Genomic DNA, 13,312 nt, shown 5'->3' with positions numbered 1-13,312 from the left:
GCTCTATCCCAGACAAGACCGCTGACCTTTAACACTCTTGGCTTCAAGCCCTGCTGGTTGCAACAAAGCACAAAATTTGGCCTCACTATCTAAGCCAATTGCTATGGGGATTCATTTTCCCCATGAGCTCCCCTGTGTGCTAGTCAGCCTTTCACCAGAAGAAATCATTTTAATACACTGTGTACAAATATGAGTCATTATATGTATTTTTAATCATTTTGATTATGGAGTAACCACCACTGGGTGCATTTTAGAGTTTAGAATAGTATAAAATGGCTCCCCACTTTCCAGCTTCTCCTCACAAAGTGCCAATAAGTTACTATTTACCCACTATCAAAATAATTATCAGGGTACAAGCTAAACAGCTGAATACACTACTTTGAAAAATTATAGTACAGACAGTTGGTAGATATATTTTTATTTCATATGAATGTAAGTTGACATATAGAATTGACTTTTCCCACTTTCTTCTGAATAAAATTCCAAAATGATGTTTTCCTCCAATAATTCTCAAAAATTTGCAAAATATTACTTAGAAAAATTAAGGCAGAGAATAGCTTTCATGAGAGGATTTAGATAGTTTTACATTATAGTGGAAGTATTTTTGTTGCTAACATTTTCAAACTTAAAATAGAACTATTTCCTTATAAAATCTCTTCTATTGTCACAATGAATTTCTTGAGTGTTAAGGCAGTTCTTTTGCTGTCAGATAAACATTTATAAGGATATCTACCAAATGAGATTTAAAGTAAGAATTGAGATGTATCTAGCAATTTCTATATTTGATGTAATTTGTTTTAGAAATTCCTAAAAAAGTAAAATGCATAAAAATATATTAGTTGATTAGAAAATGTTGAATTATAACAGCACACAGATTAGCAACTAGTGCAAATCCTATCACAAGGATTAGGACAAATGTATCATCACTCATTTCTATCCTGGGCTTATCATCTTTCTCTTCACCAGTGCTGCTTCCTGCTTTTCCTCCACCACCTTTTCCAGGCCTTGGATGTTGCTTCTGTGTTGAGAAAAGAACGCTGGGGCTGTATGGTCCCCAGAGCTCTTGTGTCCCAGCAGAATTCTGATATTGGCGTCCTGCACAGACCTTGAAGCGATAATGTGCATTTGCCACAAAGTTGGAAAAGGAGAATGAAGTGTTTGGTCCTTTATATATCTAAAGAAAAATGAGACAAAATGAAAATTATATTGTCATACCAAATAAAAAATATGGTATTGTTTTTGACAATAACTTATGAATTAACTCATTCACCTCATAAATATATTCAAAGCAAAACTAAAAGTTCATGCTTACAGTCTTTAATATCATAAGAACCCAGTACTGTTCAGGTAATTTTGTCCAGTGTAAGAAATAACAAAAGACTTATAATTGATTGTTAAACTTTAATTGCATTTTGTTTGGAATGAGTTGTGGACATAAGTGAAACCTAGAAATATTAAATCATTTAATAGTAATATGTTAATTGAATGAATAAGCAAGTATGTCCCAAAATAGTATGTACATAAAGCTTTAGGGAGGAGGTAGTACTTTTGGATAAGATTTCATTGCTTTAAACATTCTGAAAGGATATCTTAGTCCTCAGCAAAAGCTCAATTCCCAGTAGAATATAAAATTTTAAAATTTTAAGGACTAAATTTGCAAGAATTTACCAGGTCAGTTCCTTTTTGACTGATGAGTTGTAGATTATAAACAATGGGATCTCCTTTTATTGGCTCCAAAGACTCCCATTTGATCTCACAAATATTGCTATTCATGTGTTGTTGTAATTTAGGTGCTAGAAAAAGAGAATTTCAGTTTAGAGGGTTTTATTTTTCCTAGATGATCTTGAATATGTTGAATTTTGATATAGTTTTCCATGACGATTAAAAGGCAGTCCATGCAGTCTTAATCTAAGAAATATATAGTTACAGTTCGCATTATAAAGCCTTTTTCAATACCATCAGGCATCTGAATAATTGTAATAAAAACTTTAAGAACTTAAAACTGTCAATAATTCATGTTTGTTTGTTAGTAAGAACTTATTAAAAGTTTTATTACTATTGTTTAATCCCTACTGGTATCTTTTGCATTGTATTTATATGGTGCATGATACATTTAGAAGCATTTCACATACATTAACAGTTTTTTGAAATATTTTATTAGTTTATTAGAGAGAAAGAGCAGGGAGGAGGGGCAGAGGGAGAGGGGAGAGAATCCTAAGCAGACTCTGGGGTGGGCATGGAGCCTGATGTGGGGCTCAATCACATGACCCTGAGATCACGACCTGAGCTGAAAGCAAGAGTCTGATGCTCAACTGACTGCACCACTCAGGTGCCCCACATGTGTTAATAATTTTATTTTAGGATCACAGAAGCTGTATGAGGAAAGGAAGGAGGTCAGGATCTTTATTTATGTTATTAGTCTCTCTACATTTCAGGAAAATGGGTCTTAAATATGTAAGAAGAAAGCAAGTCATTATTGTGGTCTAAGTCATGTTTATTTTATTTTTTTTTCTAAGTCATGTTTAATTCCAGTATGTTACAGTTAGCTTTTCAATGAGAACCAACTACTTCATAATGGTGATTGGACTTGTGTAGAAAGATTGGAATAACTGAATTTCACAAGAAGGAATAAATGCTCAAAGCTTGAGCTTTCATGACTGTGAAGTTACCTTGTTATATATTATAGAAAGCAGTTTATTTCACTGTTCAAATAGGGAGATTAAATTCAGAGTTTCAGAAATTAACAAATGTGAAGTTACAAATTTGTACTAAATATGTGCGAATATGTGCTATATACTAAGTATATTTTTTAGCTTTAATCAGTTTAATTATATGTATCAGCTGATTTTTTTGTGTGTTTTAATCCAAGTAAGATGTAGCAAGGAATGAATATCATGACAAAGTAAAAGGAGGACTATGATGGGGACCAGGAGCCTACCATTCCAATTTTGGCTCTGTTACTGTTTCACATTGTTCTTTAGTTAGGTTACTTATCATTCAGGGAATTCTTTCTCTTAAAAAAATGGCTGTGGTGCTAGAGTGATTGGCTGGATTAGTTGATTCCAAAGACATTTTAAAAATATTGCGATATTTGGGGGCAGAGTAGTAGGATCCTAGGCTTGTCACATCCCACTAACACTATTGGATAACTATCAAATAACCCTAAATAGCCCAGAAATCCACCCAAAGACTGACAGAACAAACTACACAACTAAAGGAGAGAAGAGACCACACTGAAGAAGGTAGGAAATGTGGAGACATGATTTAGGGGAGAAATGGATCTTGGCTGCTGTGGAGAGGAGGTTGCCTTGTTATGGAGAAGGGTTAGAGAGAAAGGGGCACACAGGGGAATGCACAAGGAGAATGTTCCCCATAACCGTTGAGTTGGAAAATAAGAGGGGCTGAATTTCATGAGTTCTTGCAACCAGTGAGTCTTAAAGCCTGGAGTTTTAAAAGTACGTGGGCTTGGCTGGGGTAGAGCTCTGCTCTTAGAGAGAATGCAGGCAAACAACCCAGAGGCATGCAGTGAGGAGACAGGGATTTGAAGAATGTGTGGGGCACATGGAGGGGAGATTATTCACTCTTCTTGGAGCGCTTCTTAGAGGGGCAGTGTTTATGAAGATACCTCTTGGTGAACAAAGCAGCTGGCAGGCACCATTTCCCTCCCTGGCCACTCAGCATAAACACACAGTCACCTCTACTGGCTGGCTAATTTGCTTACACCAAGTCCCACACCCCTGTGTTCTGGCAGTTCTGCCCATTTCAGTCAAGCTTGTTTTAGTCCCAGTGTAGCAGCTCCCTCCCCCTAGAAGACCAGCACAAACCTCTGCCCAGAACATGTCTCCCAATGAGAGATTTCTGCAAGGCCTCAGTTCTAGTGGAAGTTAGTATCAAGTCTCATTTCACAAGAAGATCAGAGCACACTTAGCACTCTCCACATTCAAGTCAGAGCCCAAACACTGCCCAGACAAGGCAAGGAGAACCTCTGCAGATGACTGGCTCAAAGGATAGAGGAGACAAAACAGAACAGCAGAGCACACACAGCACATGCCAGATACACTTCCTGAATTGCCAGGTCCTGGACACCACAGGACCTCTTCCTCATAAAGCGGTTACTTTCAGGAGCAGGAAACATAAGTGACTTTTCTAATACAGAGTAGAAGGAGGAGACGGGCAAAATGCCATTACAGAGGAATTTATCAAGTGAAAGAACAAGATAAGGCCATAGCAAGAGATCTAAGGGAAACATAAAAAAATTAAAAGCAGAAGACAAAGAAGTCCTTAACTTATAAGGGAAGACCCGTAAGGCTAGCTGGGGATTTCTCAACAGAAACTTGGCAAGTGAGAATAGAGTGGCATGGTATATTCAAAGTACTGAATGGGAAAAATCTGCAGGCAAGAATACTCTATCCATCAAGGCTGTCATTCAGAATAGGAGAGATAAAGAGTTTCCCAGACAAACAAAACTAAAGGAGTTCATGACCACTAATCAGTCCTACAAGAAATATTATTTTCCACTCAGTGAGTGGAAAGACCAAAAGTTACAAAGATAGGAAAGGATCAGAGGAAATCTCCAGAAACAACAACAAAACAAATAATAAAATGGCAATACATACATATCTATTAAAAATTGCTTTGAGTGTGAATGGACTAAATGCTCCAATCAAAAGACATTGGGTATGTGAATGGATAAAAAAACACAAGACCCATTGATACGCTGCCTATAAGAGACCCATTTTATTTTAAGTTTTTTTAAACATGTTTTTTTTTTAAAGTTTTTATTTATTTGACAGAGATCACAAGTAGGCAGAGAGGCAGGCAGAGAGAGAGGGGAAAGCAGGCTCCCTGCTGAGCAGAGAGCCTGATGTGGGGCTCGATCCCAGGACCCTGAGATCATGACCTGAGCTGAAGGCAGAGGCTTAACCCACTGAGCCACCCAGGCGTCCTTTTTAAGTTTTTAAAAAGATTTTACTTGTCTATTAGAATGAGCATGAACAGGGGGGAGGGGCTGAGGGAGAGGGAGAAACAGGCTCCCCACTGAACAGAGAACACAACATAGGGCTCAATTCCAGGACCCTGAGCAGAAGGCAGATGCTTAACCAACTGAGTCACCCATGCATCCCAAGAGACTCATTTTAGGCATAAACACACCTTCAGATTGAAAGCGAGGGGATGGAGAAACATTTATTATACAGATGTATGTCAAAGTAAAGCCAGAGTTGCAATAATTATATTGGACAAACTAGATGTTAAAACAAAGACTGTAAGAAGTGATAAAGAAGGGCAGTATATCATAATAAAGGGGACAAGCCAACAGAAGATCTAATAATAGAAAATATTTATGCCCCTCAACATGGGATTACCCCAATATACAAACCAATAACAAACATAAAGTAACTAATTGATAATAATAGAGTCATACTAGGGGACTTTAACACCCCACATACATCAATGGGCAGATCATCTAAGCAGAAAATGAATAAGGAAACAATGGCTTTGAATGACACAGAGGACCTGACGGTATTAACAGATAAATTTAGAACATTCCACCCTAAAGCAGCAGAACACACTTTCTTTTCAAGTGCATATGGGACATTAGCCAGAATAGATTAGATACTAGGTCACAAATCAGGCCTCAACAAGTGCAAAAAGATTGAGATCATACTATGCATTTTTTTTTCTGACCACATCGCTAAGAAACTTTAAGTCAACCACAAGAAAAACATCTGGAGAGATCACAGATACATAGAGGTTAAACAAAGGGCCAAACAGGAATTCAGAGAAGAAATAATACATGGAAACAAATGAAAATGAAAACACAAGTGGTCTTAAACCTTTGGGATGCAGCGAAAGTGGTGATGAGCGGGAAGTATATAGCAATAAGGCCTACTTCAAGAAGCAAATAAACAACCTAATCTTACATCTAAAGGAACCAGAAAGTCTAAAAGCCAGCAGAAGGAAGGAAATAATAAAGATTAGAGCAAAAATAAATGATATAGAACCTAAAAAACAACACTACAGAAATACAACTCTAAGACAAGATTATGAAAAACTTTATTCCAGCACATTGGACAACCTGGATGAAATGGGTAAATGCCTAGAAACATAAACTACCAAGACCAAAACCAAGGAAGAAATAGAGTACTTGACCAGACTGATAACCAGCCATAAAATTGAATTTGTAATTAAAAAAACTCCCCCAAAACAAAGATCCAGACAAGATGGCCTCACAGGTAAATTCTATCAAACATTTAGGGAAGAGTTAAATACACCTCCTTCTTAAACTATTCTAAAAAAAGCAGAAAAGGAATGAAAACTTCCAAACTCATTCTTTGAAACCAGCAGTACCCTGATACCAAAGCCAGAGAAAGACTCCACTAAAAAAGAGAACTAATGGCCAACATCCCTGATGAACACAGATGCAAAAAGTGCTCAAAAAAAAAAAAAAAAAACCTAGGAAACTGAGTCCAAGTACACGTTAAAACAATCATTTAGCACAATCAAGTGGGGTTTATTCCTGGGTTGCAAGTGTGGTTCAGTATTCCCAAATCAATCACTGTGATACACCACATAACTCAAAGAAAGGATAAGAGCCATATGATTATTTCAATGGATGTATAAAAAGCATTTGACAAAATACATCTCTTTGTGATAAAAGCCCTGAATAAAGTAGATTTAGAGGGAACATATCTCAACATAATAAAGACTATATATGAAAAATCCAGGGCTAATCTTCTCTTCACTGGGGAAGAACTGAGAGCTTTTCCTCTATTTTCAGGAACAAGACAGGAATGTCCACTCTCACCACTGTTATTTAACATAGTACTGAAAGTCCCAGCCTCAGCAGTCAGAAAACAGAAAGAAATAAAATTCATCAAAATCAACAAGGAAAAAGTCAAACTCTTACTCTTTTCAGATGATATGATACTTTATATGTAAAATCGAGAAGAATCCACCAAAAAAATTGCTAGAACTGATTCAGTTACAGGATACAAAATCAATGTACAGAAATCTGTTGCATTTCTATACACCAATAATGAAGCAGGAGAAAGAAATTAAGGAATCCATTCCATTTGTAATTGCACTAAAAACTGTCAGATACCTAGGAATAAAGAGATGAAAGACCTGTACTGTGAGAACTATAAAACATTAATGAAACAAACTGAAGATGACACAAAGAAATGGAAAGACATTCCGTGCTCATGGATTGGAATAACAAATATTGTTAAAAAGTCTATATTACCCAAAGCAATCTATACATTTAATGCAATCCCTCATCACAATACCACGAGTATTTTTCACAGAGCTAGAACAAACAATCCTCAAATTTATATGGAACCATAAAAGACCCTGAATTGCCAAAGCAATTTTGAAAAAGAAAAGAAATGCTGGAGTTATCACAATCCCAGATTTGAAATTACACTACAAAGCTGTAGTGATCAAAACAGTATGGTACTAGCACAAATATAAGCACATAGATAAATGGAACAGAATAGAATACCCAGAAATGGAAATTGGTCAATGACCAAATGAAATTTTGTCAGTTACTCTTTGACAGAGCAGGAAAGAATACCCAATGGGAAAATTTCTCTTCAACAAATGGTGTTGGGACAACTGGATAGCAACATGCAAAAGAATGAAACAGGGCCACTTTCTTATACCATATACAAAAATGAATTCAAAATGGTTTAAAGACCTAAATGTGAGAGAGGAAATTATAAAAATCATAGAGGAAGAAACAAGCAGTAAACTCTTTGACATCAGCTGTGGCAACTTTTTTTCTAGATATATCTCCTGAGGCAAGTGAAATAAAATTAAAAAAAGAACTCCTCAAACTCAACACACACAAAACAGATAATCATATCAAAAAATGGGCAGAAGATATGAACAGACACTTCTCCAATGAAGACATACAAATGGCTATCAGACACATGAAAAAATGTTCATCATCACTAGCCATCAGGGAGATTCAAATTAAAACCACATTGAGATATCACCTTACACCAGTTAGAATGGCCAAAATTAGCAAGACAGGAAACAACATGTGTTGGAGAGGATGTGGAGAAAGGGGAACCCTCTTACACTGTTGGTGGGAATGCAAGTTGGTGCAGCCTCTTTGGAGAACAGTGTGGAGATTCCTCAAGAAATTAAAAATAGAACTTCCCTATGACCCTGCAATTGCACTACTGGGTATTTACCCCAAAGATACAGATGTAGTGAAAAGAAGGGCCATCTGTACCCCAATGTTCATAACAGCAATGGCCATGGTAGCTAAACTGTGGAAAGAACCAAGATGCCCTTCAACGGATGAATGGATAAGGAAGATGTGGTCCATATACACTATGGAGTATTATGCCTCCATCAGAAAGGATGAATACCCAACTTTTGTATCAACATGGATGGGACTGGAAGAGATTATGCTGAGTGAAATAAGTCAAGCAGAGAGAGTCAATTATCATATGGTTTCACTTATTTGTGGAGCATAACAAATAGCATGGAGGACATGGGGAGTTAGGAGAAGGCAGTTGGGGGAGATTGGAAAGGGAGGTGAACAATGAGAGACTATGGACTCTGAAAAACAATCTGAAGGGTTTGAAGAGGGGGGGGTGGGAGGTTGGGGGAACCAGGTGGTGGGTATTGGAGAGGGCACGGACTGCATGGAGCACTGGGTGTGGTACAAAAACAATGAATACTGTTATGCTGAAAATAAATAAATAAATAAAATAATACATATTTAAATATTAAAGTAAGTCTAGGCACAAAAAAAAAAATAAGCTATTCCGACTTCAAGATAAAAAGCTCCTGCACAGTAAAAGAAACAACAAAACCAAAAGGCAACTTGAATGGGAGACAGTATCTGCAAAAGACATATTCGATAAAAGGTTAATATCCAAAATATATAAATGTTTTATGAAACTCAACATATAAAAATGAATAATTAAAAGTGGACAGAAATGAGTAGACATTTTTCCAAAGAAGACATACAGATGGCCAACAAGCATATGAAAAGTTGCTCAACATCACTGATTATCAGGGAAATTCAAGTCAAAACTACAATGAGATACCACACCACATATGACAGAATGGCTAAGATCAACAACACAATAAACAACTGGTCAAATTGTCTAAAATTAACACAAGAAACAATAGGTGTTGGTGAGGATATGAAGAAAGGAGAACCCTCTTACATGTTGGTAGGCATGGAAACTGGTGCAACTACTCCAGGGAACAGTTTGGAGGTTCCTCAAAAAGTTAAAAAGTAGAACTACCCTACAATCTAGCAATTTTACTAGTAGGTATTTACCCAAAGGACATGAAAATACAGATATGAAGGGGTATGTGCAACCCACTGTTTATAGCAGTATTATCAACAATAGTCAAACTGTGGAGAGAGCCCAAATGTCCATTGACTGATAAATGGATAAATAAGAAGTGGTATATTATACAATGGAATATTCTGCCATCAAAAAATGAAATCTTGAGGCGCCTGGGTGGCTCAGTGGGTTAAAGCCTCTGCCTTCGGCTCGGGTCATGATCTCAGGGTCCTGGGATTGAGCCCCACATTGGGATCTCTGCTTGGCAGGGAGCCTGCTTCTCTCTCTTTCTCTGCCTGCCTCTCTGCCTACTTGTGATCTCTCTGTCAAATAAAGAAAATATTTTAAAAAAATGAAATCTTGTCATTTGCTATCATGTAGATGGAGCTAAAGTATATTATGCTTAGTGAAATAAGACAATCAGAGAAAGACAAATACCATGTGATCTCACTCATGTAGAATTGAAGACACAAAACATGAACATATGGGAAGGGGGAAAGAAAAAAGAGAGAGAAACACACTGTAAGTGACCCTTAATTTTAGAGAACAAACTTAGGGTGGATGGAAGAATGTGGGTGGAGGATGGGCTAGATGGGTGATGGATATTAAAGATGTCATTTGTGATGAACGTTGTATGTAAGTAACGATTCACTGAACTCTACTCCAGAAACTAATATTGTACTGTATGCTAACTAACAAAATTTAAATAAAGTGAAAAAAAACTGCATTATGATCCAGTATTTTCAGTAGTAGGTATTTACTTGTGGAATACGAAAATACTAACTCAAAGGGATGTATACACCCTGATGTGAATTGCAGCATTATCTACAATAGCCTAATTATGGAAACAACCTAAATGTCCATTAATTGATGAATGGATAAAGAAGCAGTATTATTTACAGTGGAATATTATTCAGCTACAAGAAGAACAAAATCTTGCCATTTGCAAGGATGTGGATGGAGCTAGAGAGTATTATGCCAAGTGAAATAAATCAGTCAGAGAGAGGCAAATACCATATTTTACTCATATGTGGAATTTAAGAAATAAAACAAATGAGCAAAGGAAAAGAAGAGTGAGACTTAAATGAAGAAACAGACTCTTAATCACAGAGAACAAGCTGATGGTTACCAGAGGGGAGGTGAGTGGGGTGATGAATTAAATAGGTCATGGGGATTAAGGAGTGTACTTGTGATGGGTACAGGGTATTTCACTATATTGTACACTGGAAACTAATAGTATACTGTACATTAACTTTTGAGTTTAAATAAAAACTTTTTAAAAAGTAAAACATTAAAATTTTCAGAGTCTTATTAAATTCTAAATTGAACTTTGAATGCATAATTAAATACTGGAGTCTTTTGCTATTTAACATTTAAAATAGACTGTACTGCAGATTTTTATATATGAGCTATTAGAGCTCATATTAATGCAACCTTCATTGTTAGGCTTATAATACTTACCTTTAAGTGTGGGTGGTGGAGTTCTGGTTGTAGTGAAAGTATAGATACCAGACAGTGGTCCCTCACCAGCTTCATTACATGCTTGGATTTTAAATTTGTATTCTGTATACTCACTCAGTCTGTGCACTTTGTGAGTCTGACAAGGTCCATGGTAAATGATAGAAAATCTGGGAGTGGGAATCAAGATGGGAGAAGCTATATTATTAATCAAAGGTCATCTAGGTACAAGTAATTCTACATAGCTGACTTGAAACTGGGTCGTCAGTAAAGCCTAAATAAATCAACTTGAAGCCTGGTGGGTGCAAGACAAAAGGAAAAAAAATCAATTTGTAAATATTATAATGGCAAGGTGCTGACTTTCATATTCCTTTGGAAACTTCTATTCCTTGGTAGTAATGTGTATTATATAAAGGAAGAAGTGTTTTGGGAGAGCAAAAATAGCTAAATTACTAGTAGGAATACCCAACTTTTGTAGCAACATGGACAGGACTGAAGAGATTATGCTGAGTGAAATAGGTCAAGCAGAGAGAGTCAATTATCATATGGTTTCACTTATTTGTGGAGCCTAACAAGTAGCATGGAGGACAAGGGGAGAGGGAGAGGAGAAGGGAGTTGAGGGAAATTGGAAAGGGAGGTGAACCATGAGAGACTATGGACTCTGAAAAACAATCGGGGGGTTTTGAAGGGGGGGGGGGGGGGAGGTTGGGGGAACCAGGTGGTGGGTATTAGAGAGGGCACGGATTGCATGGAGCACTGGGTGTGGTGCAAAATACAATGAATACTGTTACTCTGAAAAGAAATAAAAAATTTAAAAAAGAAAGAAAGAAAGAAAGAAAAATAAAATAACATCCCCTACTATTATTATATTATTATTAAAAAAAAAGAAAGTATATCTAACATGATAATGTACTGCTTTCACATCTATCAGTTCATTGAAACCACTTTGGATTATATGTTTAAGAGGAAATTTTAAAACATTTTTATTAGAATCATGTAAAGCTGTACAAATAGCTTACCTTCCAGATCGATCTCCTATTAACAAATTGTAGCTTATAAGGTTGGAATGTAATCCTTTGCTTGAAGAGTTACCCCATTTCAATTTGAGGCTCTGATGTCTATAGACCACACAATCAAGATGAGGAGGATCAAGGGGTAGTGGCTTGGTTTTGGTTCTTATTGACTGGCTAAAAGGGCTTAGTCCATAATGATTGATAGCTTGAATTCTGATTCTAGTGGTAAACAAAAACAAAAACAAAAACAAATTAAACTATTAATTTGGATTTAGAAAGGAAAATAAATTTCTACATTTAAACTATGCCCTTAGTCATCCCGTGAAAGAATATTGACCATCATATTATAATGATTAGTATAGACAAATTTTTGAGACCAAAATCTTGAATTTGCATAATCAGTATTGATGATCTTTGATGAGGAGGAACTGGCTTTTAGTAATACCCAAATATTTCTAAAATAGTAAAATTCTCTTTCAAAAAATGTGTAGAGTGTATAAAACAAAGAAATGTAGATTTAGTAATGTCAATTTTTTTCTAAAACAATTTTTTTCTAAAATTCTCTTTCAAAAATGTGTAGATTATATAAAACAAAGAAGTGTAGATTTGTTCAAAATTCTGAAAAAACTTCATCTACCCAAAGTAAGATATAAGCAACTTACTTGTATGTGGTATCAGGCTGTAGATTTTTCAGAATACACTCTGTCACTCTTTCAACAGACAAAATTTTTCTGTCTCCATATTCAATGTTATATCCAGTGATTGGAGAGCCATGACAATCTGGTTCCTCCCATTGAATAGCAATGCAAGATGATGCCAATTTGGCAGGAACTTTGTTTTCAACTTCATGTAGCATTGGTACTACTGCTGGCACAGTTGCTGGTGTGGTTACTATGCCAGTTTCTCCAAATGGTCCAACTCCAACTACATTTGCAGCCTGAGAAAGTATGTTGTGTTAGAGCTTCATTATTTTGTTTTGTGCATAAACCATTTTGTTGTTTTTTAAAAAAAAAAAACAAGGGACACCTGGGTGGCTCAGTGGGTTAAGTCTCTGTCCTCAGCTCAGGTCATGATCTCAGGGTCCTGGGATTGAGCCCTACATTGGGCTCTGCTCAGCAGGGAGCCTGCTTCCCGCTCTCTCTGCCTGCCTCACTGCCTATTTGTGATCTCTCTTTCTCTCTCTGTGTGTCAAATAAAGAAATAAAATCTTTAAAAAAATAAAAACAAGACAAAAATTTTAACCTCAAACTCTAAGAAAGATTTAAAAAAAAATTCAGATAGAATTGTTTTATAACATTGTATAAGTTTAAAGTGTGTAACATGTTGATTTGATACTTTTTTTTAGAGGGAGCACACAAGTGGTGGGGAGGGCCATAGGGAGAGGGAGAGAGCTTCTTAAGCATGCTCCATGCTCAGCACAAAGCCCAACATGGGGCTTGATCTCATGACTCTGAGATCATGACCTGAGCTGAAATCAGGAATAGGAGGCTTAACCGACTGAGCCATCCAGGCATATCTAATTTGATA

The 13,312-nt window shown here is 36.5% G+C and overlaps 1 protein-coding gene across 1 annotated transcript in view; it reads right to left on the bottom strand.

Annotated features, from left to right (window-relative positions):
- Positions 1-835: 835 nt before the first annotated feature.
- Positions 836-13,312, bottom strand: part of LOC111160908 (fibronectin type III domain containing protein 3C1-like) — a 51,279-nt gene continuing 38,802 nt past the window's right edge. The window contains exons 22-26 of the mRNA XM_022524297.1: positions 12,448-12,722; positions 11,792-12,004; positions 10,776-10,942; positions 1,669-1,793; positions 836-1,174 (exon numbers count right to left, since the gene is read on the bottom strand). Of these exons, the coding sequence (XP_022380005.1) occupies positions 836-1,174; positions 1,669-1,793; positions 10,776-10,942; positions 11,792-12,004; positions 12,448-12,722 (1,119 nt within the window). The remainder of the gene's footprint in view (positions 1,175-1,668; positions 1,794-10,775; positions 10,943-11,791; positions 12,005-12,447; positions 12,723-13,312) is intronic.

This window comes from Enhydra lutris, unplaced genomic scaffold (genome assembly GCF_002288905.1).
Source record: "Enhydra lutris kenyoni isolate GAN:26980312 unplaced genomic scaffold, ASM228890v2 scaffoldscaffold79, whole genome shotgun sequence".
Lineage (NCBI taxonomy): Eukaryota > Metazoa > Chordata > Mammalia > Carnivora > Mustelidae > Enhydra > Enhydra lutris.
This window is presented reverse-complemented; position numbering and strand designations above follow the sequence as displayed.